Source organism: Gopherus flavomarginatus, chromosome 18 (assembly GCF_025201925.1).
Source record: "Gopherus flavomarginatus isolate rGopFla2 chromosome 18, rGopFla2.mat.asm, whole genome shotgun sequence".
Classification (NCBI taxonomy): domain Eukaryota; kingdom Metazoa; phylum Chordata; order Testudines; family Testudinidae; genus Gopherus; species Gopherus flavomarginatus.
Window position 1 is genome coordinate 4,851,511 of NC_066634.1, and position 27,350 is coordinate 4,878,860.

The following is a 27,350-nucleotide window of genomic DNA, read 5'->3' on the forward strand; positions in this document are numbered from 1 at the left end:
GAACGAGATGGGCCCCCCCATGTGGGGCAGTTCTGCTCCCAGCCAGCGGGGGGGAGGGGGGTGCAGGGCTGCCCCCCCAGTTCAGTGAGGCCTCAGAGCGGGATTTAAATTAAACTTTATTAATAATGGGGTCAGAGGCTGCATTGTCCAAGCTACAGGAGGGCTTTTCCCAGTGCTGTCTGCATTCACCCACAGTGTGGGCCTGTCTCCTCCAGCAGGAGGCGCCGGGGGACACACACCCAGCGCAGGGCCCGTCCCCTCCAGCAGGGGGCGCCAGGGACACACATAGCGCAAATCCAGGCCCCTCCAGCAGGGGTCGCCAGGGACACACACCCAGCACAGGGCCTGTCCCCTCCAGCAGGGGGCGCCAGGGACACACAGCGCAGGGCCCGTCCCCTCCAGCAGGGGGTGCCAGGGACACACACAGAGTGCAGGGCCCGTCCCCTCCAGCAGGGGGTGCCAGGGACACACACAGAGTGCAGGGCCCGTCCCCTCCAGCAGGGGACACCAGGGACACACACAGAGTGCAGGGCCCGTCCCCTCCAGCAGGGGACACCAGGGACACACACACACAGTGCAGGGCTCGGCCCCTCCAGCAGGGGGTGCCAGGGACACACACAGAGCGCAGGGCCCGTCCCCTCCAGCAGGGGGTGCCAGGGACACACACAGTGCAGGGCTCGGCCCCTCCATCAGGGGGTGCCAGGGACACACACAGAGTGCAGGGCCCGTCCCCTCCAGCAGGGGACACCAGGGACACACACACACAGTGCAGGGCTCGGCCCCTCCAGCAGGGGGTGCCAGGGACACACACAGAGCGCAGGGCCCATCCAGCAGGGGGTGCCACAGACAGCTGGACACACATGGTTTAGTATCAGTCTAGGTGTAATTCCCACAGTCACATCAAGACTGTAACAGAGCCCCCACCCCCACCCTGGTGCTGCTTCTCCCCATATGCCCAGTAGGGGGCACTGCACTCCCCTCGGGGGGGGGGGGGGAGGCATCCATGGTTCTATTTGATGCAGTTCTGAATACAGCATCCTCCAGCCATAGTTTGGTGGGGGGAGAGGGGTTATAGGGCTCAGCACCCTCCCCCCCAGTAGCCCAGCTGTGGGTCTGGGAACAGACAAGGCACTTTTCAGGGTGTCCTGGGTTGTTCCCACAACAGGCAACTTGTGTCAGCAGGAGAGGGCTGGACATAGAGCAAAAGAGGGGGGGAGGTGGACACATAATGGACAGAGCCATGGCTGGGGGACAGACAGACAGCTATTTGGGGTGTGCTGGGAGGGATGGAGAGGGGGTGTGGAAGGGATGGATGGATAGATACAGGGGTTGGGGGATGGATGGATAGATAGAGGCAGTGGGGGGAGATGGATAGAGGGTGTGTGGAGGGGACATGGATAGACAGAGGGGCAGGGGATGGACAGATGGATAGATACAGGGCTTGAGGGGAGGGAGGGATGGGTAGATAGAGACGGTGGGAGGAAGTTGGATAGATAGATACAGGGTTTGGGGGGGAAGATGGATGGATGGATAGAGGGGGTGGGGGGAAGTTGGATAAATAGATACAGGGCTTGGGGGATGGATGGATGGAGGCAGTGGGGGGAAGTTGGATATAGATACAGGGCTTGGGGGGATGGATGAATAGATAGAGGCAGGGAGGGAAGATGGATGATAGATACAGGGTTTGGGGGATGGATGGATGGATGGATAGAGGGGGTGGGGGAAGTTTGATGGATACAGGGCTTGGGGGAAGATGGGTGGATAGATACAGGGCTTGGGGGATGGATAGATACAGTGGGGGGATGGACGGACACATGCCTAGAATTGTATTGACGGATGGCATGAGGAGGTGGAAATTTGCTGTAATATATTTGAGGCCCGTGTTTGCCTCAGTTTCCCTCTCTGTTTTGCGCAGCTCCCCCATGGGGGCCGAATGGTCACAAAGCTGCTCTCAGGACAGAGCTGGTGCCATAGGGGTGGGACCATGGACCGGGGGGGGGAGGGGAATGAATGAGATGTTAACAGGGCAGTTGGAAGTGATCCCAATTGACAGAGGAACCACACAGCCAACGAGCCCCCGACCAGGGAAGAACAGTCGCCAGCCCAGTGGCTTGTTGTCGCCAGGGGCCGGGGCCCGTTGCATCACGGAGAATGAACACAACAGGGCGACTGTTGCGTGAGCACCCCACTGGCTGCTTCTGGCTTTGGGCAGGTAGAGGTTTAAGGACACGCAGAGCCTGGGTTGCCCCCATGACCACCAGCGTTGGACCCGCTCTCGAACCCCGTTCGACTTTCGCCCTTCCTGGCATCCCCTGGCAGGGAGTTCCCCAGGTTGACAGTGCAGCTGTCGCTTTGTTTTCAACCTGCTGCTTGTTCATTTCATCGGCTAAACCCTGGTTCTCACCTCATGTGAAGGGGTAAATAGCACTTCCCCGTCTCCCTCCTCGTCCCAATTTCACAGCCCTCTCACATCCCCCTTCACCCTCTCTGAACGGTGCCCGGCCTTTTCATCTCTTCTCAGCCGGAAGCTGTTCCACCTCCGCATCGTTTCTCTGACCTTCTCCACACTTTTCCTGACGTGAACAGATCAGTTTGGAGCTGGGGCGACCCAAACCACCCGCCGTATTCAAGGGGTGGCCGCGCCCTGGGTTTATAGGGCGGCACTAGGGTATCGTCTGTCTGATTCTCTCCCTGTTTCCTCACCTCCCTTTCCCTGACGTTTGCAGCAAATGATCCTGACTCCATCATCTGGGTCTCGGGAGCTAACCTCAATCCCCTCCTGGCGTAGGTACGGCTGGGAGGACGGTTTCCAGCGTCACGTTTCTCAACCCCGTGTTTCACGGCCCAGTCGCCCTGTTCTGGGAGATCTTTTGCGGGGCTCTTCGCCGGGCGCTTTGGACTTAATGATCCGGAATCAGTTTGTCTCGTCTGCAAGTGTTTGCTCAGCATTCGCCCTGTCTGCTTTTCTGAGTCCGCTGCACAGCCCAGGCCCTGGGGAACCCCCCATCTATCACTCTGCGGGCTGAAAACTGCCCCTGTCTTTTAACCACCCCCTTCCCTCTGGGCCCAGCCTGCTTTGCTTCAGAGCCTTGTTCAAGGATGCTAGACCCACACATCCCCATGGCCACACGTCGGTGGGCGAGACAGGATTTCCCTTCCCCACCAACCCACCTTCACCCACCTCTGGGCGCCTTCTGCTCTGCCCGCAAGTTTCACCCCATTGGCCTGGCACTGAAACCGGGCTTAAAACCTCGGCCTCCCGTTAGCCACCTGTCACGGGGCAATTAACCCCCCTAAGGAGGGGACACTCCAGCCAGGAACCCAGCAAGGACAATGGGCCGAGGTGGCGGTGGGTGGTGAACCTCAGGGCTCCCCACATCTGGGCAGCGCTGCCAGGGGGCCCTGCAGGGGATGAGGGGCTCCCCCAGGCGGCTGGCCGGTTGGGCAGAGCTCCCGGGGGGAACCAGGGGGGCTGGAGCCCAGGGGGGAAGGGTGCTCCGCCGAAGAACTGGTGAAAAGCTTGAGCACAGCAGCCCCCGGGGCAGCTGGGACCGATGGATAGAGGGGTGGGCAGGGGACGGATGTGTGCACAGAGGACAGATGGATAGAGGGGGGCATGGGGGGCTGACAGAGCAGTGCAGAGGGGATGGATGTGTGTAGGGGGATGACAGAGGGGTGCAAGGGAGGATGGACAGATACACACATAACCCACAGAAGGGGTCGCTCTAGGGTGGGCAGAGCCCTCAGGAGGCATTTCTATCTCGGGGGGCAGCCTCTCCCCCTCCCTTCTCTCTCCCTTCCCCCATCCCCCCACACTCTGGCTCCCCGGGGCCCACCTCCATTCCTGCTCCCCCCCCGCCTCCAGACATTGCCGGCGGGATTCGAACCCCAACCCCTCCCGCTGCGCGATACAGCCCCAGCCCTGGTGTTGGGATGCTCTTCTGCAAAGCTGCCATTAGAGGGAGCCGCGGGCTGCATGGGGGGGTGGCGAGGCCCACACCAGCTCCCCAGTCCTTCCCGAGTGGGGGGCTCCTGGCATCTCTCCCCCGGGGGGCGATCAGCGGGCACCCTCGGGGCCTCACTGGATCAGCGGCGCCGAGCGGTCATTGGTCACGGTCCGCTTCAGCCTGACGTGAGCGAAGGGGTTAGACCTGGGGGAGGGAGAGAGGGCATGGGTCATGGGGCCTCAGTGGGAGCTGGGGGGGGGGGACACATAAATCTGGGTGCCAGTGCCCCGGGGGGAGGTTATCCTGATGGGTGGGGGGCTGGAGGGGGTAAATCCTGGCACTAGGGCCATGGAGGAGAGAGAATCCTAGGGTTGGAGCCCCGGGGTGGGGGGCGCGGACCTCGCTGCTCTCACCTGGATGGGGAGGAGTTCGGGGGGCTCCCAAATTCATTCGCTAACTGGGAAGAGGAAGGAGAGAATCACATTAGCCGGAGGGTGAGACGGTGGGGGTGGGGGGCACAGGGGGCGGGGCATGTGGTGATCACCGGGCTGGCCCTGCAATGCCCACACTTGGCCCCAGGTGGCACTTGGTGGTGGGGATTGCAGGAGGACGGGGTGGGGGTTCTTTAGTGGGGCCCCCTTAGTGGTAGTTTGGGGGCACTGGACAACTGACCAATTCGCTCCCGGTCTCCGTGCCATGCTGCCAGCCCCCTGCACCCCCGGCCAGCCTGGCACCCCAGAGGCGGGCAGGCAAAGCACCACCAACGGAGGGTCATCGACATGAAGTGCCCGGCCATTGCAATGGAACAACTCCCGAGGCTACGCCCCTGCGCCCCCCGGCTGGGCTGGCACCCTGGAGGCGTGGCTGGGGGCCGGGGGGTGGGTGGGGAGTCTCGAGGGTTGGGGCGCACTCAAGGCTGGGCAGCAGGCTCCAGGCCTCAGGAGGAGAGACTGGGGGGAGGAGCTGCGCCCCAAGAGGAGCCGAGGGACCCCAGGATCCAGCCAGGGGCCAGCGGGGGGTGCTCGCCTGGAAGCTCCTCCCCCAACTCACCTGGGACAGGTCGGGGTTCATCATGCTATAGGGGCGCTGGCGGAAGGTGCTGGAGTGGGGGGAGGGGGTATAGCGAAAGGTGGCCCCCCCATGGCCCCCTTCCAGGCTAGGGGCCACGCACCCTGCTTTGTCCAGGGTCCCCGTGCTGCTGCTGTTCAGTTTGCTCAGGGGAAAACTGGGGTGGGGGAAAGACAGGGTTAAAATGAGCTCCCCCATACTCTCCCCACCCCAGCCCCAAGCTCCCCCTCTCTGTGCCCCGCATCCTGCCACCAGCTCAGCACCACCCCCTCTATCCCACTCTGCGCCCCCTGTACCTTCCCCCGTTCCCCCACCCCTTCCCCCCAACTCAATACCACTGCCTGGCCCCCCATCCTCTCCAAGCCCCCAGCCCCCACTCCTCCAGCTGTCACCCCCTATTCCCCCTCTCCCCGCCCACCTCGTGGCACACCCAGCCCCCAGCTCACCTGCCGTGGGGTTTCTCAGGGGTCTCGGCAGGGGGGACAGGTCGGGTGTACGAGAAGGGAAACCAGCCTTTCCTGGGGGTGGGGGGAGCAGAGATCAGGCAGGATGGAGACACACCTGGACCCTCCTCCCAGAGAGTGGCTGAGGTCACAGCCCCACAGAGCCCAGCGAGGGCCCCACCGGGACCCAGATCCGGACCAGGGACTTGGAACTCAGGAGCCCGGATCCATCATCCCCGGCTCTGAGAGGGGAGGGGGGTCTAGTGGGGGAGGGGGACTGGGAGGCAGGACTCCTGGGTTCTCTCCCGGCTATGGGGGGGCTAGTGGTTAGCGCAGGCGGGGGGGCTCACATGCGTGTGGCCTCATTCTCCCCGTAGTGCCAGCCGTCCCGGGCCTCGGCCACCAGCAGCGCGATGACGTCGCCCTCCTGGAAGTTGAGCAGGGTACTGCTCTCGCCGGCCGCGTGCGAGAACACGGCCTGCACCCGGCGCCGCTCGGCCAGCGCCCCGACCCGCGGCAGGGTCCTGTTCTCTGCTGGGAGGGGGGAAGAGAAGGGGGGGTCAGGCTGGGGATTTCCCCCCCTTCCTGCCCCTGGGCACACAGGGGATATGTGGGGGGGTCTTAGACGAGGGCATTGGGGGGCTTGGGGTGACCCGGAGGAGCTCAGAGGAGGGGAAACAGGTAGAGACAAAAACTGGATGGGGGGGGAGAGATATTGGTGTGGGGCGTTCTGAGCCCCCCCCCTCGCCATCCCGTCCCATCCCAGCCCCGGCCGGGTCAGTCCAGGATACGAAATCGGAACAGGCTGCTCAGCGCTGGACTCTTAATTGGCTTAGGCCAGGCAAATCGCCCAGACCTGAGGCGGGAGGGGGGGGGTCACCCTCCCCCCAGCAACTCTCCCAAAGAGCCTGCACCATGTGCCAGGGCCTGGGACGCCCCCACCTGGGGTCACACGTGGGACGAGCCAGTCAGGCTCAGCTTCAGCAGCAAACGTGTGGGAGCTAGCAGGGGGCTGCGAGTCGGAAGTGAGGGGCACTGGCAGGGTTGGAGGGGGCAGGGCCGGGCTAGCAGGGGACTGCGGGTCAGGAGTGAGGGGCACCAGCAGAGCTGGGGGGCAGGGCCGGGCTAGCAGGGGGCTGCGGGTCAGGAGTGAGGGGCACCGGCAGGGCTGGAGGGGGCAGGGCTGGGCTAGCAGAGGACTGTGGGTTGGGAGTGAGGGGCACCGGCAGAGCTAGGAGGCAGGGCCGGGCTGGCAGGGGGCTGCAGGTCGGGAGTGAGGGGCACCGGTGGCCACTTACTGAGTGTGGCAAGGCGGGTCTCCGCGGAGGCTTTGCGGGGGATGGGCAGGGTACAGGAGTAGCCCTCGCTGGCCCTGGGTGGCGGCGGGGTCTGCGTGGCTGGTGCAGGCTGCGGGGCCGGCAGGCCTAGCGGGACGGTGAGGGGCTCGCTGGCGGGCGGGTGCCCCAGGTCACGGGAGTCCTGGGTGCGGTGAGAGTCGCCGTTGGGGAGCGGAGTCGCTTCCAGCAGTGAGACGCGCTGCGGAGGGAGAGATGGGGAGCAGGGGGGAGGGGCTCTGCTCACTGGGGATCAGGGTCACCCTTCCAGCTGGGTTTGGGGACCCAGAAGTCCGAGTCGCCGTCCCAGGGGCTCTGCCCTTGGAAAATGGACCCAGGTGTCCGAGTCGCCGTCCCAGGGGCTCTGCCCTTGGAAAATGGACCCAGGTGTCCGAGTCGCCGTCCCAGGGGCTCTGCCCTTGGAAAATGGACCCAGGTGTCCGAGTCGCCGTCCCAGGGGCTCTGCCCTTGGAAAATGGACCCAGGAGTCCAGGTCACCGTCCTAGCTGGGGATGAGGACCCAGGAAGCCAGGTCACTGCCAGGGGGACCCTACCCCTTTCCCTTAGTGCCCAAGTCACCATCTCTGTTGGGAATGGGACCCAGGAGTCCGGGTCTCTCCCGAAGGGCCCAACACCTAGGCAATGGCCCCTCCCCATCCCCCATGGGCAGAGACATACGTGGTTGAGGGCCAGCCCCCCGCCCCCCAGCAGGGGGGCCAGCTCGGGGGGCACCTCCAGGGGCTGGGGGCCAGGCAGCGGGTCGGAGATGGCGGGCGTGGCAGGGCTGTTGGCCGTCTGCTTCACCAGGGCCAGAGCACGGTCGGGCAGGCGGGTGGGCTGGACACAGGACTGCTGCCAACCAGGCAACTTGGCCCCCAGCAACTCCTTCACCTGCGAGCCGGGGGACAGAGATGGGTGAGGGGGGGCCCTACACTGCCCCACATGCCCAGCGAGGGGAGCCCCCACCCTCCATGGGGCTCCCACTCCCCCCGCACCCAGTCCACAGCACGACCCCCAACCAGGGCCCCATAGGAACTACACCACTCCCCCACATCCCCTAACATGGGGCCTGTGCTGCCCGCGGGGGCTCGTCCGCACTGCCCCCCCAGTGGTGGTGGGGCGCACAAGGTGGAAGAGTGCAGGTGACGTCCCACTAGGGGGCTCTTTGTGGGGGCTTCGGGATACAGGATGGAAGGATACAGGGAGTGCGTGACTTCTACCCAGCAGGTGGAAGGATATGGGGTGGAGGGATACAGGGCATGCAGCCCCCTCCCCAGCAGGTGGAAGGATACGGGGCGGAGGGATACGGTGTGTACATGCCCCCTCCCCAGGGGTGGAGGGATGCCATAAGGGCGGAGGGATATGGGGTGGAAGGATACGGGGTGTGCACCGCCCTCCCCAGCAGGTGGAGGGATATGGGGTGGAGGGATACGGGTGGCCCTCGGGGGCGGAAGGACACAGGGATATGGGGTCTGCATGCTCCCCCCCAGGGGATGGAGGGATCCCATAAGGGCGGAGGGATATGGGGTGGAAGGATACGGGGTGTGCACCCCCCTCCCCAGCAGGTGGAGGGATATGGGGTGGAGGGATACGGGGTCTACGTGGCCCCTCGGAGGCGGAAGGACACGGGGTGGAGGGATACGGGGTCTGCATGCTCCCCCCCAGGGGATGGAGGGATCCCACGGGGGCGGAGGGATACGGGGCGGGCAGCTCACCTTGGCATGGTAGGCACTGAAGTGCTTGGACACAGCGCACTGGCGATCCACCAGGAACGAGTACCGGCGGCGCTCCTCGGTCAGAGCAGCCTTGTATCCCTCCGCCACAAAGCGGTCCAGCTCGCTCTGCTTGGCACTCATCACCTCTACGTACTGGGGGGGGGGGGGGGAAAGAAAAGAGTCCAAGGGGGCATCAGAGCATGGGGGGGCACGAATCACCCCAATATCAGACCTCACCACTTCAGAACTGGGCCTAGATACCAACCCTGCATCAGATAATCCCCCCCATATTGGCCTGACACCCCATATTAAACCCCAAATAGCCCCCCACATCAGACCCTGATGCCCCACACTGGACCCCAAATAACACCCCCATATCAGACCCCGACACTCCACATTGGATTCGGTGGGGGAAGGGTTAACCCCCCCCACAGTCCCCTGCCCCCCCCCCCATAGCAGGCCCTGGTGGGGGAAAGGGTTACCACCATCCTCCCCTTGCCCGCCCCACTTCCCCCCACTCCCTCTGGCAGCCTGTAGAATGGGGGCCGTGACCCCGAAGTAATGGTTCCCCAGGCAATGAGTGCCGACAAAGGGGGGCCTTCCAGAGCCAAGGCGGGGAGCGGGGGGGGAGGGGAAGGAGCAGGTGCCTGACATGCTAATGAGGGGGGAGGGGAGTGAATGCGGCGGGGGGGGACCCATTGAGCAGAGGCAGGGGGGCAGGGAACTACCTGGCGGGGGTGGCATGAGACACCTGCCAGAAACTATTCCACTCTGCATCCCACAATTATGTCTCCCCCCGCACCCAGCGTGGGTGCCCCCCCAGTGTATGTCCCGCCCCCATGCGTGTTCCACCACCCCCCCCCAACAGTCCATCCATCCAAAGCCCCTTATGGAGATTAGGGTCCCAGGCACCAGCTGGCCAAAGAATGTTAAAACCCTTAGGAGCTGCGAGCCCCGCGGGGCCCCAATCCCTCCTGCGCCCCGAGCCACCGTTCCCAAGACAGCAGCGCCCGCCTCTGGCCACCGGGGGCGATGCAGGGAGTGGGGTGGGGGAGCTCCCAAGCTGCCCCGGCCTCCCCCCGCCTCCGGCACTGACATCCTGCTGCGGCTTCCGGCCGGACATGACAGCCCCGTGTCTCCTGCGGGAGCCTGGCCGATCCCATTGTTTTCCTAAGCTCTGCCCCTCGTTGCCAGGGGCCCCTTGGGGGGCTGGGGGGTGTTGTGGCCTGGGGTCCTTTCTGCCCCCCCTGTCGGCCAGCCCTGGAGATACAGAGGCTTTTCCCAGTGCCCGTGTGCCCACGCATGTGCCTGCGTGTGGGTGTGGGTGTCTGCCACGTATGTACTGTGCGTTGGCGTATACATTACACGTCTACCCCGTTCCAGCCCGGGGACACCGTGTGTGCCACGCGTGTTAGCGCTTCCCCATGTTTTAGCACATCGGGCTCACGTGCGGGCGTGTTCAGGGCGGCTCCACTGCAGTCTAGCCCGTGCCGAGCGCGCCGTGTGTGCGAGTGTGGGACTGGGCAGGAACGTCAACATGTGGGGGGAAGGGGAGGGTCTCAGCCCTGTGGGGCAGACCCCTATTCCAGACCCTGCTCCCAGATTAAGGGCTCTCCACCGGATTTACCCTCCCCAGCACCTCCTAGTCCCCCCCCAGTCCCAATCCCCACCTCACCTGCACCTCGCGGTCCCCGTATTTCTGGGGGTTCTTGCTGCTCTGGCATTTCTTACGCAGTTTCTTTAGCTCGGCCTGGCACTTCTCAATGGCCTCTGCCTTGGCCCGGTGCTCACTCTGGTACTTCTTCAGGGTAGCCTGCGGGGGCGCCGGAGAGCGGGGGGGGGTCAGCTTGCCCCGGGGCTGGGGCTGGGGGGAGAGCGAATGTGACTCCCCAGGACCCTAAGCGAGGCCAGCTCGGTCTGTGCAGTGTCCAGCACGACAGGGACCCCCCCAGATCTCAGAGGGGGTTCTATGCAGCATGATGGGGACACCCCCCCCCCCACATCTCAGTCATGGTGTGTGTGTGTGCGCGCACGCACGCAACACCCAGTGTGACAGGGACCCCAATCTGAACTTATGAATGGTGCAACTGGAGAAACTGAGGCAGGGAGATGGCAAAGGCCTTTCACAGCCACAATGGGCCAAAGCCTTTGGTAGGGGTGGGAAATTGGAAAGGGGGAAATGGGGGGGTACATGGGGGGGCTGGGTACATGGGGGCACAGAGGGGCAGGCACCAAGCTGAGGGGAGTCAGGGGCGCTGGGCTGGGTGCAGGGGGGCTGGTGGGCACAGGAGGCAGCAGGCACCGGACTGGGGGGCCCCGCAGGGCTGGGGGGAACCACACGGGGGGCTCTTACCAGGAGGTACTTGACATCAAGCTCCAGTTTCTGCTCCAGCTGGGCCAGCAGCTCCGAGTGGAAAAGCTTCAGCTGCAGGGGGGGACAGAGTGGAGGGGTGAGAGGGGGACAGCGAACAAGGGATCCGCTCCCCCCCAGTACATCTTCCCCATGGTATCCCCCCCTCATGTCACCCCAATCCCCAGTATCCCCCCTCCCTTCCAACTGTTCTCCGTGAATGAGTAATTCTGGGGGCAGGGCGGGGAGGGGTCGTGGGGGGGGCTGAGAAGGCAGCGAGGGCGGGTGGGAGGCGCCCCAGGGCTTTGGGGAGGTGGGGGGGGGGGAATAACACAATGTGGGGGAGGGGGGATACTCACCGTTTCCTCCAGTTGCACCTGGATCTGGCGATGCACCTCAGCCATCTGGAACAGGGTGTCCCCTGGGGGACGGGGAAATGACAGAGGTGTGTGTGTGTGTGTGTGGGGGGGGTGTTAATCCATCCCATAATCCCCTGTGGGGCAAAAGAGCCTGGTCCCGTCTGCCCCCCTCACCCAGGACCTGGCTCACCTTTTCCACACGCGTGTGAGCAGGGCCCCCCACCCGTTAACACACATCCCCTGCACACGCCCGGCACTATCACATTAGCCTTGGCGAGCGGGGCCGGCTCCCCCCCCACAGCCGGTCACCCCCACACTGCCCTACAACTCGCACTCTGCCCGTCTGCACACACCCGCCTCCCGGTTCCCGCCATCTGCACACACCCACACGCACTCCTCCCACAACCTGTGCAAACCTGCCATAATTTGCACACGCACAATCCCCTCTCCAAATTCCCAGACGCTCACCACCTGCTACACCCCCCCACCCCTGCTCACACACTGCTCACCAGCCGCACATACCCCTGCATGCACCCCCCCCACATGCACGACACCACCCCAGTGTGCACCATGGCCCCTTCCCTCTCCCAGAGGCAGAGAGACACAATCCCCCCTTCAGCCCCCCTCACTCCACCCCCACCACCTCTTTGAGCCCCTCCAGCCTCTCAACTCCTTCCCTCCCCCCAGGCAGGTCACACCCTGGGGGAGGGGGAATTTGGGCCCTGGCAGCAGAGTGTGTGGGGGAGCTGGCCCCCCAGGCTGTAAAGGGTTAAAGCTGGAACCAGGGGGTGGGGGCAAAGGGTGGGCCTTGGGGGGGGATTCTCAGGACACAGACACACTCCCCCACCCCCACACAGTCTGCAAGGCCGGCCCAGCCCTGGACGGGGGAGTGGAGACCGGAGGAAATCTTGGCTTCCAGCAGGAAAACAGGATTTTCCTGCAGCAGGAAGCCCCAGCATGGAGACCTGGGGGGTGGGGTGGGACGCCAGGGGCACTGGGCCCATAGTGCTGATCCAGGCGGGTGGGTAGGAGGCAGGATACCGGAGCAGATGGGCCCGTGGATCTGACCTGGAGCAGACGGCCCAGCCCCCTCCCCGCACCCAGCCCTCTGTCCCAGGCATCACCTACCCAGCTCCTTGGACCCTTGGCTGTCGCTGGCCAATTCCCCCAGCTTCACCAGGGCGTCGAAATAACCCTTGGCCGCTACGGTCACCCCTGCCGGGAGAGAGAGCACGCGACGGAGTGATTGACACAGGGCCTGTCCCCTCTGGGGGGCGCCGGCTCCCATCCGGCCTCGGGGCAGGGACTGGCTGGCTTGGGGGGGAGGAATGGGGCGCGGGGCCTCCCCTTGGGGGGGGGCATTGGCTCCCATCCGGCCTCGGGGCAGGGACTGGCTGGCTTGGGGGGGAGGAATGGGGCCTGGGGTCTTTCCCCTCTAGGGGGCGCTGGCTCCCATCCGGCCCCAGGGCAGGGACTGGCTGGCTCAGGGGGTGGAGAATGGGGCCTGGGGTCTTTCCCCTCTAGGGGGCACTGGCTTCCATCTGGCCCCAGGGCAGGGATGGGCTGGGGGGGTCTGTGGGGAAATTGCGGTTTACCTGAGAGTGCTCGTTGGTAACTCTTCCCCATCGTGACAAAACTCTTCAGGCCGGGGTTGAACTGGTCCAGAATCACCTGCACCAAACAGGGGGGTGATCACAGCTCCACAGTGCTTGTGCTGTCACCCGGTGCTGGAACATGGCCCCTCTGGGGTGGGGCGCTGGGGCTGGGTATATGAGGCCCCTCGCCCGGCTCTGGGATGCGGCCCCTCTGGGGTGGGGCGCTGGGGCTGGGTATATGCGGCCACTCTGGGGTGGGGCGCAGGGGCTGGGTATATGGGGACCCCTTGCCCAGCACTGGGATGCAGCCCCTCTAGGGTGGGGCTGGGTATAAAAGGGATCCCCGACCCGGCACTGGGACATGGCCCCTTTGGGGTGGGGCATGGGGGCTGGGTATATGAGGCCCCTGACCCGGCACTGGGACATGGCCCCTTTGGGGTGGGGCGTGGGGGCTGGGTATATGGGGCCCCTCGCCCGGCGCTGGGACATGGCCCCTCTGGGGTGGGGTGCCATGGCTGGCTATACAGGAACTCATTGGCCAGTGCTGGGATGCAGCCCCTCCGGGTTGGGGCGCAGGGGCTGGGTATCCTGGGTGGTGGGGTGGCAGGATTTACACTGCATTTGCAGCTGAAGAAGTGGGTTTTTCACACACGAAAGCTTATGCCCAAATAAATCTCTTAGTCTTTAAAGAGCCACCAGGCTCCTTATGTTGAAGATTTACGTTGTAGGACACCAAGATATTTTATTCCTAAGCAAAGCGACACTTGAAGGGGCATCTGGGGTGCTAGGAGGGGGAGCGAGGGACGGGTCCGGGGAGTGTGTGGCGAGGGGTGGATGGGAATGGGGTTGGACGGAGGAGCACATACGGGGATGGACAGAAGGGTGGCTAGACGGAGAGAAAGACAAATGAGGAGGTGTGTGGGGAGGGATGGCTAGAGGGGTGGGGGGTGGACAGACGGATGGAGGCCGGGGTGGGGGAGTGGATGGACAGATGGCTAGAGGGTGAACGGACAGATAGATAGAGGGGTGAGGAGGGGGACGTACGGATGGATAGAGGGGTGAACGGACGGATAGAGGGGTGGGTGTGAAGATGGATGGACAGATGATGGAGGGTGGGGGGTGGATGGATGGATAGAGGGGTGAACGGAAGGATAGATAGAGGGGTGGGGGGTGAACGTACAGATGGATAGAGGGGTGAACGGATGGATAGAGGGGTGGGTGTGAAGATGGATAGACAGATGACAGAGGGGGGGCTTGGATGGACAGATGGATAGAGGGGTGAATGGATGGATGGATGTGGGGGGTGAACTGACGGATGGATGGGAGGGATGGAGAGATACAGGGATGAGTGTGAAGATGGATGGACAGATGACGGGAGTGAGGGGGTGGACAGACGGATGGATAGAGGGGTAATGGATGGATGGATAGAGAGGTGGGGGTGAAAGAACGGATGGATAGAGGGGTGGACGGAAGGATGGATGGGGGGACAGATGGATAGAGGGGTGGGTGTGAAGATGGATGGACATGACGGGGGCTGGGGGTGGACTTACGGATGGATAGGAGGGTGGGTGTGAAGATGGATGAACAGATGACGGGGAGGGGGAGGACGGACGGAGAGCGGAGGGACAGACACCATACTGAGCCCCGGGACTCTGGCGCCCCTAATCCCCGGCAGGTGGCAGATGGGGCTGGCTAAGGGCATATCAGCACCAGGCCCGGCCCGGCTGCCCCAGCAGGAGGGCGACTGGCTGGAGCGAAGGCCCCTGGGCGCTGGACTGCAGCCGGCTGCCAGCCCTTCCCTGCCCGGCACTCAGGAGCCCAGCAATGGCTCAGCCCGGATCAGTCGGCTCAGCCCGATGGCTTTGGGGACAGCGGGTCGAGTGCAAAGACACCGTCGGGGAGGGGAGCCAGGACTCCTGGGTTCTCTCCCTGGCTCTGGGAGGAGAAGGGAGTATAGTGGTTTGGGGGGGGCTGGGAGCCAGGACTCCTGGTTTCCCAAGCAACCCTACAATGGCAAAGCAGCCTGCGTAGGCCCTACAATAACAAACTAGGACATGTAGCTATCGCTAGACATGTAGACGCAGGGGTGAGGACGGACAGATGGACTGATCCACCTCATGGAAACAGTGGAGCCAGAGGGGTGTAGCCGGGGGGGAAGGGGGGCTGAGCAGGGGCTGTTCTCTGGCCCCCAGGCCTTGGGGGAGCGGATCCGAGAGGAGTCTGGAGCCCAGCCCAATTTCTCTGGGCTCCCACAGGCTGTTTCCCCGGGAACGAATTAGCCTTTTAAAAGAATCTGATTCCAGACAGAAATTGCAGCGCCCTGCCCCCCCCCCCCGCCCCAAATCTAATCTCCCAGGCTCCTGGTCAGCTGGGACAGGGGCTGGCAGGACTTGGGGGGGGGGGAATCCACACAAGGTGCAGCCCTCCCCCCTCCCCCAGTGCTCAGCACCACAGCCCTTTGGGGGGGATCACATCCCATCTTGGGGGGGATCCCAGAGTGGGGGCTGCATGGAGGGGGATGGAAGGAGGGGTCCCTGCCGTAACTGGGGGGAGGATAGAGCGATTACATTGGGGATGGAGGGGTGCAGACAGGGATGGAGGGGTGTGTGGGAGGACGGATGGATGGAAGGGAGCTGAGAACCCAGCACCTGTTGCTCCCCGTAGACACCAAATGAACCCACCAGTGACATGGGCAGGAAACCATCCCCTCGACCCCCTCCCTCATCCCAGCATTTGAGGGTTCATTTTTCCCCCTTCGTTCCCTGCCGAGCAGGAATGGGTCCAAACTCCAGGGGGAATCCTGATCTCCATGGTGCACAGCCTCTGGGTGGAGCTGGGGGGCTGAGGTCAGAACCTGGCCCCACTGCAATCAGGGATGACTCTGGATTGAACCCAGGGAGTGCTGAGATCAGAGCTCAGCCCCTTTGCAAACAAGGGTGACTCCGGATTGACACTAAGGGGGAGCTGGGATCAGAACCTGGCCCCGTTTCAATCTGGGGTGACGCCGGATTGAATCAAGGGGTGCTGAGATCAGAACCCAGTCCCATTGCAAACAAGGGTGACTCCAGATGGACCCTGGGGTGGAGCTGGGATCAGAACCTGGCCCTGTCGCAATCAGGGGTGACTCCGGATTGACCCCACCCCTCAGGGCTGTCCCGTGGGTTGGGGTTAAAGCCTATAGCCCCAGAAAGAGCCAGAAGCCGAGGGGACCAGACCCTGCAACCAACCCATCCCCAGGACCCAGTGAGTCAGGGTGAGCAGCAGGGCCCCCAGCACCCCAACCCCCCACCCACAGGTGGGACGGAGCAAATGGGGGACAACAGAATCTAGACCCACCCCCCTCCATCTACCCCCACACATGCACCCTCCACCATCACCCCCCCTCCCCAAACAATTCCCCAAACTCTTCCCTTCCAGGCTACCAAAGGGGCTCGGGGCTCCGGGGAGGTGGGGGGGGGTCTAGAAAAGCTCCTGGCGAGAGATGGAAGGAGTGCGGGGGGGAAGCGCGGCCGGGGTCAGGGAGTAGAATAAGTGTGCAGGCAAGGGGGGGGGCGGGGGCGCAGAGAATCAGGCGGGGGGCAAGGAAGGGATCAGCGGGGGATCAAGTGAGAGGAGCCGGCGGAGGGGGGAGGGGGCTGGCGAGGGAGAGCAGGGAAAGGGGAGCCGGCGAGGGAGGGGAGCAGGGAAGGGACGAGAGGAACCGGCGGGTGGGGGGAGGCTGGCGGGGGCAGCAGGGAAGGGACCAGCGGGGAGGGGAGGGAGCCGAAGGGGGCAGCAGGGAGGGGACCGGCGTGGGGGGGAGCCGGAAGGGGCAACAGGGAAGGGACTGGCGTGGGGGGGAGCCGGAGGGGACAGCACGGAAGGGACCGGCGTGGGGGGGAGCCGGAGGGGGCAACAGGGAAGGGACTGGCGTGGGGGGGGAGCCGGAAGGGGCAACAGGGAAGGGACCGGCGGGGAGGGGAGGGAGCCGAAGGGGGCAGCAGGGAAGGGACCGGCGTGGGGGGGAGCCGGAAGGGGCAACAGGGAAGGGACTGGCGGGGGGGCGAGACGGGGCGAGGGACCAAGGAAGGGACGGGGGGGCGCTGGGGGGGAAGGCAGGGAAGGGACGGGAGGGACGGACAGGAGAGGGGTGGCGGGGGCAGCAGGGAAGGGACCGACGGAGGGGGGAGCCGGCGGGGCTCACCCTATAGACACTCTCCGTGAGCCGGTTGACCTCGTCGGAGCGGGACATGCTGGCGCCGGGGACCGGCCGGGAGCTGGAAGGCAGCGAGCCCCGAGGCAGGGACCTGGTGGGGGGGCGGGAAGGGGCGGAGGGCGGGGTGGGCAGCACCAGCAGAGGGGAAGGCGGAGTTGGGGCTGTGGGGCCAGGAAGGGAGGGGGGGGGAGGGGGAGGGGAGCGGGGTGGGTGGGGGTCAGAGCTTATGGGGAGGGATGGGGGGGGCAGAGAGCGGGGGGAGTCCAGGAGGGGGAGAAGGAGTTTCGGGGGAGTCTGGGGTCGGGATGCTGCGGGGGAAGGGTTATGGGAGGCTCAGGGAGGGGGGGCTCTGGGGGGGAGGGGGAAGCGGGGTGCCCGGGGGGGGGGGTGGGAAGGACCTAGTGCCAGAGACTGACACAAAAAGGTCCTGCCAAAACTCCAGCCTGAAAAGAAACTTTCCAGCCAATCAGGAGTCGCCCGCGACCGCCCCGCCCCTCCCAATCTGGGCCAGGTTAGCATGAAATGGGCGTGGCCTCTTTGGCTCGTTTCCATATTTAAAGAGACAGGCTAACACCCTCCCCCCCTGAAATACAGACACACACACCCCGGACGGAACGTGTTGGCTCCGCTGGAACCAGCCCGATGGACGGACCCGGGGGCTGGTCTTACAGGAGCGGCCCCCCCCGGCTGTCAGGGCTGGGCCCTTTGGCACTAGGGGGCGCTGGGGTGCGGGGCGGGGGGCTCAGCAGGGGGCGCTGGGGTGCGGGGGGCGGGGCGGTGGCTCGGGGGGGGCGCTGGGGAGCAGGAGGGGAACGGCAGGGGGTGCTGGGTTGTGAGGAGTGGGGTGGGGGGCTCGGCAGGGGGCGGGGGTTGGGGGGCGCTGGGGAGCGGGTGGGGTGGCAGGGGTGGGGAGGCGGCTCGGCAGGGGGCGCTCTCCTGTCTAACTACTAAGCTCAGTGGCCAAATATTAACAGTAATTGTAAAATATGTCTCAGATGTGCAATGGGGGCTGCGGGTGGGGAGTGAGGGGCACCGGAAGGGCTTCGGGGGGAGCCCAGAGCTGGGCTAGCAGGGGCTGCGGGTCGGGAGTGAGGGGCACCGGAAGGGCTTGGGGGGGAGCCCAGGGCTAGGCTGGCAGGGGCTGCGGGTCGGGAGTGAGGGGCACCGGAAGGGCTTGGGGGGGAGCCCAGGGCTAGGCTGGCAGGGGCTGCGGGTCGGGAGTGAGGGGCACCAGCAGGGCTCTGCCCTCACCCTCTCTTCCCCCCATCTCCACCCCTGGGTTCCCCGACCCGGTTCCAGACGCAAAGACGTGTCTGCTGCAACCTCCACTTCCCTGGATCCTGGTGCCCGCCCCACCCCCAGACCTGGCGTTAGCGGCATCTCCCCCCCAGGGCTGGCTGGGCTTCCAGGCACGTCCATGGTGCTCCGGGCTCCCTGTTCCCATGGGACCGCGGCCAGCATCGCCCCCGCCCCAGCAATCTCGCAGCCGGATTTGGATCGTCCCTGGCTCAGCCCCGAGCCCAGGGTCAGACTGACCCCTGCTGCCCACCCCCTGCCACTGCAGCTCTCCAGCGGTCAGGGCTGCCCCAATGCCCCAGCATGGCGCTAGGGGGCGCTGGGCTGCAGGGGGCAGAGTAGGGGCTCAGTGGGGGCACAAAGCTGCAGGGAGCAGGGGCTCGGCAGGGGTGCTGGGCTGTGGGGAGCGAGGCAGAGGCTCGGGGAGGCGCTGAGCTGCAGGGGGCGGGGTGGGGGCTCAGCAGGGGTGCTGGGCTGTGGGGAGCGAGGCAGAGGCTCGGGGAGGCGCTGAGCTGCAGGGGGCGGGGTGGGGGCTCAGCAGGGGCGCTGGGTTGTAGGGGGTGGGGCAGGAGCTCAGCAGGGGGTGCAGGGGCACCGAGAGCAGGTTCGGCCCCTGTGAAAAAAAAAGTTTTCGGACCCTTCAGCAAGGGTGGACCGGCTAAACAGGGATGACAAAGTCGGGCCCCAGGCCCGCTTCCAGACCGCCGGGCTCCGGTAATTTTTACCGGCTTCCCACCCCCTCGTTGGCACTGGGCTGTGGGGAGCGGGGCGGGGGGCTCAGCAGGGAGTGCTGGGCTGGGGGGGCTCGGCAGGGGGCGCTGGGCTGCAGGGAGTGCGGAGGGGGGGCTCAGCAGAGGGTGCTGTGCTGTGGGGAGCAGGGGGGCCTCGGCAGGGGATGCTGGGCTGCAGGGGGTGGGGAGGGGGGCTCAGCAGGGGGTGCTTTGCTGTGGGGAGCAGGGGGGCCTCGGCAGGGGGCGCTGGGCTGTGGGGAGCTGGCAGTGGGGGCTCGGCAGGGGGCGCTGGGCAGTGGGGAGCTGGCAGTGGGGGCTCGGCAGGGGGCGCTGGGCTGTGGGGAGCTCGGTGGGGGCTCGGCAGGGGGCGCTGGGCTGTGGGGAGCTGGCAGTGGGGGCTCGGCAGGGGGCGCTGGGCTGTGGGGAGCTGGGTGGGGGCTCAGCAGAGGGTGCTGGGCTCAGGGCTGGCCCAACCCATTAGGAGATCTAGGTGGTCGCCAGGGCGCTAACATTGGTGGGCAGCGGCTGCCCCGGTCGTCGGTGGTATTTCGGGGGCGGGACCGTCCACCGCCTAGGGCGCCCAAAATGCTGGTGGTGGTCCTGGCTGGGCTAGAGGGGGTGGGGAGGGCAGGCTCAGGAGGGGGCTCTGGGCTGCGGGGGGTGCTGGGCTGTGGGGGGGTGAGGAGGGGGCTCAGCAGGGGGCGCTGGGCTGCAGGGGGCGGGGCGGGGGCTCGGCAGGGGTGCTGGGCTGAGAGAGGTGAGGAGGGGGCCCAGCAGGGGGTGCTGGGGTGAGGGGGGGTTCAGCGGGGGGCTCTGGGCTGCGGGGGGTGGGAAGGGGGGCTTAGCAGGGGGTGCTGGGCTGTGGAGGGTGAGGGGGGGCTCAGCAGGGGGCTCTGGGCTGCGGGTGCGGGGCGGGGGCTCAGCAGGGGGCGCTGGGCTGCAGGGGGCGGGGCGGGGGCTCGGCAGGGGTGCTGGGCTGAGAGGGGTGAGGAGGGGGCCCAGCAGGGGGTGCTGGGGTGAGGGGGGTTCAGCGGGGGGCTCTGGGCTGCGGGGGGTGGGAAGGGGGGCTTAGCAGGGGGTGCTGGGCTGTGGAGGGTGAGGGGGGTTCAGCAGGGGGCTCTGGGCTGCGGGGGGCGGAGTGGGGGGCTTAGCAGGGGGTGCTGGGCTGGGGGAGGGGCTCAGTGGGGGTCAATGACCCCTATGGCGGAGGGCGCCCCCTGTTGCACACCCTGTGCCTTGGCCCGGGTGCTGTGATTTCCGCAGCAGGTTTCCGATGGTGTCGCTGTGTTTCACAATGAGGAAGTAGCGGCCAGTGACGCCCAGGGGAAAAGTTTTTTGACTCATCCCAGGAGTTGGGACGGAGGGTGCTGAAAGTCTGAGCTCGGTGCTAGCAGGTGAGAGAGAGAGAGAGAGCGCACTGGGCTGGCAGGGGCTGCAGGTCGGGAGTGAGGAGCACCGGCAGAGCTGGGGAGGGGCCCAGGGCTGGGTTAGCAGGGGCTGCAGGTCGGGAGTGAGGGGCACTGGCAGGGCTGGGCGGAGCCCAGGACCAGGCTAGCAGGGGGCTGCGAGTCGGGAGTGAGGGGCACCAGCCAAACTGAGGGGTCTGGTCACATAGACATACCCCTTCCCCCTGCACTTGCTGCAGGCCCCCAGCTGTCCCCAACCCTCCCTCCCCTGCCAGCAAGGATGGGACAGCGCCGAACCCAGATCATGAAGGCCCCTGGGGACCCTGCCCCCGAGACCCACTGCCCCCTGGGGTGCTGGGTCTGAGCCCTGGCAGGGGGGCCCTGGCAGCCTGGGGGGCACTGCCGCTTCCCAGAAATGGTTTCATTCACTCTACCACAAGAAAGAGGTGGAGGGAAGCGTGTGGGGGTAGTGGTGGTGGTGAGGTTCATGCCCCAGGGGCACCTGGGAGCAGGGCTGAGACCCAACAAACTTGGCATTCATGGGCCCCAGCATCTGCTGCCAAGTGGGAGCTGGTGCCCCCCCAGAGGGGACAGGCCCCGGGCCCCATTCCCTGCCCCCCTGAGCCAGCCAGTCCCTGCCCTGGGGCGGGTGCCAACACTGCCCCTGCTTAGCCCGGATTTAAGCCCTTTCTGATCATTGTCTCTCTGATTCCACAGACCTCTGGGTTGCAGAGCGAATTTCCTTAGCCCAGCTTTGCAGAAGGGGAAGTGAAGCAGAGAAATGATGTCTGGCCCTGGAAGGTCTCTCACACACTTGCTGTTAGCTGTGAACACAACCCAGCCCTGCTCTAACCGCTAGACCCCACTGATCTCCCAGAGCTGGGGAAAGAACCCAGGAGTCCGGGCTCCCTGCTCACCCCTCAGCTCAAATCACTAGTGACCGAAGTGCAATTTGCATTCTCGTTGCAGGTGTCTCTGTGCCAGGCCGCTTGGCTCAGCCCCAGCCAGGAGCGGGAAACTGAGGCTCTTTTAAGGCACTTGCCATCAGATAGGGGAGAGGGGGAGCTGTCAATCACGGTGAGGGGCCGGGATGTAGCTGGAAGCCCCGCCCCAGGTCACTCATTGCTGGGAGTGGGTGGAGGTCACTGCGTGGGGGGTCAGCGGGTGGGGTAGGGGATGTAAGCAGGGCGTGTTCTGAGCTGTGCCAGCACGGGCAGACCCACACGTGCACACACAACCAGCACGGGGCAACACGCACACGCACACACGCCATGCCCCAGCCCCAGCCTCTGGCCCTGCCCCTCTGGCTCCTTGCAGCCTCCGCCTGTGCTCGCTGTGCTGGTGCCTTTGGCTTCGCCTGGTGCCTCCTGCCCTACGAGCTGCCAGGCTACGCCAGCTGCACTGGGCGTGGCATCACCCAGCTGGGCCCGGCCATCGCCCCACTGCCCAACTCCACCCTCTGGCTCAACGCCTCCCAGAACGCCCTGCAAGGCCTGGCGCCCGCCACCTTTGCCCACCTGCCCCGCCTGCGGGAGCTGCGGCTCGACCGCAACCGCATCCGCGCCCTGGAGACCGGCGCCTTCCAGGGCCTGCAGGAGCTGGAGCTGCTGGACCTCAGCCAGAACCAGCTGGTGGCCCTGGGCCCCACGGAGCTGGCAGAGCTGACTGGCCTGCAGGTGCTGCTTCTAGGGGGCAACGTCTTGGCCACCCTCCACCCCAACGCCCTGGCGGCCCAGCCCGGCCTGCTGGAGCTCCACCTGCCCAACAACCAGCTCTCCCAGCTGCAGGAGGTGGCCACGGCCACCGGCAAATTGGCCAACCTCTCCCTCCTTGACCTGGACTCCAACCGGATCTCTGCCCCATGCCCTGGGCCTGGCCTGATCTCCATGCCCTTCCTGCGGGACCTCAACCTGCGGAACAACAGCATCACCTGGCTGGACCTCGCCCGCTGCTCCCTGCCCGGCCTGCACTCGCTCAATCTGACCCGCAACAACATGAGCGGGCTGGAGGCTGGTTCCTTCCGCGCCGCGCCCGGCCTGGAGAAGCTGAGTTTGGACGAAAACCCCCTCAACATCTCCCATCTTCTGGGCCTGCCGTTGCCCAACCTGACGGCTCTGCACTGGTCCAGCATGCGCCCAGCGCTGGACTCGGACCTGGGGCTGGCCTGCCAGGTTTTGGGGAGCCTGTCGGCGCTGACCAGCCTGGACATCAAACACTCCAAGGTCCCGCCGTCCCGGCTGGCCCTGCTGGGCGCCTGCACCAACCTGACCTGGCTGGACCTGTCCACCACCCCGCTGAGCCGGCTGCAGGGGGGCGTCTTCCGTTTGTTCACCCGCCTGGAGTCCCTCTCGCTGGACAAGTGCAAGGTCCAGCAGCTGAAGCAGAGTGCCTGGGGCGGGGCGCTGCCCCGGCTCCGGGTCCTCATCTTGCGGCGCAACCACCTCACCAAGCTAGAAGACGGCGTCTTCCGGCCCCTCAGCGCCTTGACCCACCTGGACCTGTCCAGGAACCGCCTGACCTACCTCTACAAGGGGACCTTTCTGGGCATGGCCTCCCTGAGGACCCTGCTGCTGCAGGGCTGCCAGCTGGCAGCCGTCACCCGTGACACCTTCGTCTATGCCCGCAAGGTGGAGGCCCTGGACCTAAGTGACAACAACCTCCAGTACATCAAGACCTCCGCCTTCCAGAGCCTCCTCCATCTCCGCACCCTGCTGCTCTCTGGCAACCGCATCCTCACCCTCCAGAAATGGGCTTTCAAGGGGCTCACTTCCCTCCGCCACCTCTCGCTGGCCCAGAACGGTCTCTACAAACTCTCCCAGGGCTCCTTCCTGGGCCTGAAGGCCCTGGAGACCCTGGACCTCAGCCGCAACCGCCTCCTGGCCTATGGCAAGTATGACTCGCCCGCCCCCTTTGCCGGCCTGCCGGCCCTGCGGGGCCTGGATCTCGGCTCGCAGGAGGCCCGGCCCCCTGTCCGGCTGCCCTCCAAACTCTTCCAAGGGCTGGGAAACCTCCAGGAGCTCAGCCTGAGGGACAACCCCGGTGGCATCTTCCTGAACCTCTCGCTGGCCCCCTTGGCTGGTCTCCTCTTCCTGGATCTCTCCGACATCTACCCCAGCCGGGAAGGGCCCTTCAGCCTACGCCCGGGGCTCTTCCAAGGCCTGGGCAGCCTCCGCCGGCTCAGGCTGGACGGCAGCTCCCTCCGGGACCTGCCCGGCGAGGTCTTCTCCAGCCTGGCCTCCCTGGAGTGGCTCTCACTGCGGGAGAACGGGCTACGCAACGTGAGCCGGGCCCCGTTGGCCGGCCTGGCCGCCCTGCGCTTCCTGGACGTGGCCGGGAACCCCTTGGCCTGCTCCTGCGAGAACGCCTGGTTCCAGAACTGGTCGGCGGCGGAGCCGGGGGTCCAGGTGGCCCTGCTGGGCTCCTACCTCTGCCTGGGGCCCAGCGTGAGCGAGGGGCTTTTCCAAGCCCACGATCTCTCCTTCTGCTGGGCGGACCTGGGCATCGTCTTCTTCGCAGGGTCGTTCGCCGCCATCTCCCTGACGCTGGTGGGGTCCCTGGCCAGTGCCAAGCTGGGCTGGACCCTCCGCTACGGCTTCTACCTGCTGCGGGCCTGGGGCTGGGGCCGGCTGCGGCGGGACCGGCGGGGCTACCAGTACGATGCCTACGTCTCCTGCTGCGCCGAGGACGAGGCCTGGGTGGTGCACACGCTGCTGGCCAAGCTGGAGGAGGAAGGGCTGCCCCGCTTCCGGCTCTGTTTCGGGCCCCGCGACTTCGCCCCCGGCGTCTATTACCTGGACAACGTGCAGCGTGGGGTGAGCGGCAGCCGCAAGGCCCTGTGCCTGCTGAGTGCCCGCGCCCTGGAGAGCGAGTGGTGCTCGCTGGAGATCCACCTGGCCTGCGCCCGCGCCTACTACCGGGGCCACGACCCGCTGGTCGTCGTCTTCCTCGAGGACATCCCCAACTTCCGGTGAGGCCCCCGTGGCTATCCCAGCCCCACCCCCTCCCAGCAGGGGACTGGAGGGAGCAGGATGGGGGGCACTGCCTGGGGGGAGCTCCCGGGGGTGCTGTGGGGAGCAGGTTGGGGGGCACTGCCTGGGGGGAGCTTATGGGGGTGCTGTGAAGAGCAGGGGGTGGTGCTGGCTCTGGGGGGTGCTCCTGGGGGTGCTGTGGGGAGAAGGAGGAGGGCGCTGGCTCTGGGGGGAGCTCCCAGGGGTGCTGTGGGGAGTGGGGCCATGGTGCTGGCTGTGGGGGGCACTCCCGGGGGTGCTGTGGGGAGAAGGGGGAGGGCGCTGGCTCTGGGGGGAGCTCCCAGGGGTGCTGTGGGGAGCTGGCTGTGGGGATGCTCCTGGGGGCGCTGTGGAGAGTGGAGCCATGGTGCTGGCAGTGGGGGGCACTCCCGGGGGCACTGTGGGGAGAAAGGGGAGGGTGCTGGCTCTGGGGGAAGCTCCTGGGGGTGCTGTGGGGAGAAGGGGAAGGGCGCTGGCTCTGGGGGGAGCTCCTGGGGGTGGTGTGGGGAGCTGGCTGTGGGGAAGCACCTGGGGGCACTGTGATGAGTGGGGCCATGATGCTGGCTGTGGGTGGCACTCCCGGGGGCGCTGTGGGGAGAAGGGGGGTGCTGGCTCTGGGGGGAGCTCCCAGTGTGCTGTGGGGAGCTGGCTGTGAGGGAGCTCCTGGGGGTGCTGTGGAGAGTGGGGCCATGGTGCTGGCTCTGGGGGGTGCTCCTGGGGGTGCTGTGGGGAGTGGGGCCATGGTTCTGGCTGTGGGGGGCACTCCCGGGGGCGCTGTGGGGAGAAGGGGGGTGCTGGCTGTGGGGGGAGCTCCCGAGGGTACTGTGGGGAGAAGAGGGAGGGTGCTGGTTCTGGGGGGAGCTCCTGGGGGTGGTGTGGGGAGCTGGCTGTGGGGAAGCACCTGGGGGCACTGTGATGAGTGGGGCCGTGATGCTGGCTGTGGGTGGCACTCCCGGGGGCGCTGTGGGGAGAAGGGGGGTGCTGGCTGTGGGGGGAGCTCCTAGGGGTGCTGTGGGGAGCTGGCTGTGAGGGAGCTCCTGGGGGTGCTGTGGAGAGTGGGGCCATGATGCTGGCTGTGGGTGGCACTCCCGGGGGCGCTGTGGGGAGAAGGGGGGTGCTGGCTGTGGGGGGAGCTCCTAGGGGTGCTGTGGGGAGCTGGCTGTGAGGGAGCTCCTGGGGGTGCTGTGGAGAGTAGGGCCATGGTGCTGGCTCTGGGGGGTGCTCCTGGGGGCGCTGTGAGGAGTGGGGCCATGGTGCTGGCAGTGGGGGGCACTCCCGGGGGCGCTGTGGGGAGAAAGGGGAGGGTGCTGGCTCTGGGGGAAGATCCTGGGGGTGCTGTGGGGAGAAGGGGAAGGGCGCTGGCTCTGGGGGGAGCTCCCAGTGTGCTGTGGGGAGCTGGCTGTGGGGATGGTCCCAGGGGTGCTGTGGAGAGTGGGGCCATGGTGCTGGCTGTGGGGGGCACTCCCGGGGGCGCTGTGGGGAGAAGGGGGGTGCTGGCTGTGGGGGGAACTCCCGAGGGTACTGTGGGGAGAAGAGGGAGGGTGCTGGCTCTGGGGGGAGCTCCTGGGGGTGGTGTGGGGAGCTGGCTGTGGGGAAGCACCTGGGGGCACTGTGATGAGTGGGGCCATGATGCTGGCTGTGGGTGGCACTCCCGGGGGTGCTGTGGGGAGAAGGGGGGTGCTGGCTGTGGGGGGAGCTCCTAGGGGTGCTGTGGGGAGCTGGCTGTGGGGGGAGCTCCTAGGGGTGCTGTGGAGAGTGGGGCCATGGTGCTGGCTGTGGGGGGCACTCCCGGGGGCGCTGTGGGGAGAAGGGGGGTGCTGGCTGTGGGGGGAACTCCCGAGGGTACTGTGGGGAGAAGAGGGAGGGTGCTGGCTCTGGGGGAGCTCCTGGGGGTGGTGTGGGGAGCTGGCTGTGGGGAAGCACCTGGGGGCACTGTGATGAGTGGGGCCATGATGCTGGCTGTGGGTGGCACTCCCGGGGGCGCTGTGGGGAGAAGGGGGGTGCTGGCTGTGGGGGGAGCTCCTAGGGGTGCTGTGGGGAGCTGGCTGTGGGGGGAGCTCCTAGGGGTGCTGTGGAGAGTGGGGCCATGGTGCTGGCTCTGGGGGGTGCTCCTGGGGGCGCTGTGAGGAGTGGGGCCATGATGCTGGCTGTGGGTGGCACTCCTGGGGGCGCTGTGGGGAGAAGGGGGGTGCTGGCTGTGGGGGGAGCTCCTAGGGGTGCTGTGGGGAGCTGGCTGTGAGGGAGCTCCTGGGGGTGCTGTGGAGAGTGGGGCCATGGTGCTGGCTCTGGGGGGTGCTCCTGGGGGCGCTGTGAGGAGTGGGGCCATGGTGCTGGCTGTGGGGGGCACTCCCGGGGGCGCTGTGGGGAGCGGGTGCCCTGTGCTGTGGGTACTGGGGCTCAGTTCTCGGCCTTTCCCCCCGCAGCCTCTCCCCCTACCACCGGCTGCGAAAGCTGGTGAAGCAGCGCAGCTACCTGCAGTGGCCAGAGCAGCCCGAGGCCCAGGACGTGTTCTGGACCCAGCTGCGGGAGGCCCTGGCGGACGGCGGGGAAGCCGGGCGGCTGGTTCCGTTCAACGTGGCTGAGTAACCCCAGCCTGGGGCTGCAGGCAGAGAACCGCACCCCAGCCTCTGCAGCCGGTGCTGTCTGAGACTCCCCGTCTGCCTGGAGTGGTACGAGGACTATGACCCAGCAGCGAGCGGGGCTTATTGCAGCCAGCAGGGGGCAGTGACACCTGCGGCTGTTTATATAGGCGCTCTATGGAATAAAGCTGGATTATTTACTGTGTTGTATCCAACAGCCCGTGGCTCGGGGTGGGGGAGCTTAACTTTAACTCCATGGTCCCCTGGTGCAACTCTGGATTCGCTCCCATGCTGTCAGGGGTGACTCCGGATTGACCCTGGGATA

At 66.2% G+C, this 27,350-nt stretch overlaps 2 protein-coding genes and 1 long non-coding RNA gene across 10 annotated transcripts; 2 read left to right on the forward strand and 1 right to left on the reverse strand.

The window, feature by feature from the left end:
• The first annotated feature begins 108 nt into the window (after positions 1 to 108).
• Positions 109 to 1,667, forward strand: LOC127037006 (uncharacterized). Of its 2 annotated transcripts, none has more exons than XR_007770262.1 (3): positions 109 to 633; positions 821 to 1,539; positions 1,597 to 1,612. It is a non-coding gene; the product is annotated as an uncharacterized LOC127037006 (long non-coding RNA). The 2 variants fall into 2 exon arrangements; XR_007770261.1 differs by having other exon boundaries at positions 132 to 194; positions 382 to 633; positions 821 to 1,667.
• A 2,175-nt stretch (positions 1,668 to 3,842) lies between these two features.
• On the reverse strand, positions 3,843 to 17,151 carry LOC127036984 (brain-specific angiogenesis inhibitor 1-associated protein 2-like). Of its 3 annotated transcripts, none has more exons than XM_050928276.1 (14): positions 16,995 to 17,151; positions 12,812 to 12,887; positions 12,345 to 12,431; positions 11,217 to 11,278; positions 10,861 to 10,932; positions 10,183 to 10,320; positions 8,508 to 8,660; positions 7,471 to 7,683; positions 6,757 to 6,994; positions 5,809 to 5,992; positions 5,462 to 5,533; positions 4,998 to 5,172; positions 4,361 to 4,404; positions 3,843 to 4,151 (listed from the first exon to the last, which is right to left on the reverse strand). In XM_050928276.1, the coding sequence occupies exons 1-14, from the start codon at positions 17,040 to 17,042 to the stop codon at positions 4,079 to 4,081; spliced, it is 1,635 nt and encodes a 544-aa protein (XP_050784233.1). In that variant the 5' UTR covers positions 17,043 to 17,151; the 3' UTR covers positions 3,843 to 4,078. The 3 variants fall into 3 exon arrangements, with proteins under 3 accessions (XP_050784233.1, XP_050784234.1, XP_050784235.1); XM_050928277.1 differs by lacking the exon at positions 16,995 to 17,151 and adding an exon at positions 13,426 to 13,499; XM_050928278.1 differs by lacking the exon at positions 7,471 to 7,683.
• LOC127036982 (toll-like receptor 13) lies at positions 13,687 to 27,208 on the forward strand. 5 transcript variants are annotated; one of them, XM_050928275.1, is made up of 3 exons: positions 13,687 to 13,725; positions 21,409 to 24,406; positions 26,870 to 27,208. In XM_050928275.1, exons 2-3 carry the CDS (start codon positions 21,711 to 21,713, stop codon positions 27,030 to 27,032), a joined length of 2,859 nt encoding a protein of 952 aa, XP_050784232.1. In that variant the 5' UTR covers positions 13,687 to 13,725; positions 21,409 to 21,710; the 3' UTR covers positions 27,033 to 27,208. The 5 variants fall into 5 exon arrangements, with proteins under 5 accessions (XP_050784232.1, XP_050784230.1, XP_050784231.1 ...); XM_050928273.1 differs by lacking the exon at positions 13,687 to 13,725 and adding an exon at positions 15,578 to 16,054 and having other exon boundaries at positions 21,157 to 24,406; XM_050928274.1 differs by lacking the exon at positions 13,687 to 13,725 and adding an exon at positions 15,578 to 16,054.
• Positions 27,209 to 27,350: the final 142 nt, after the last annotated feature.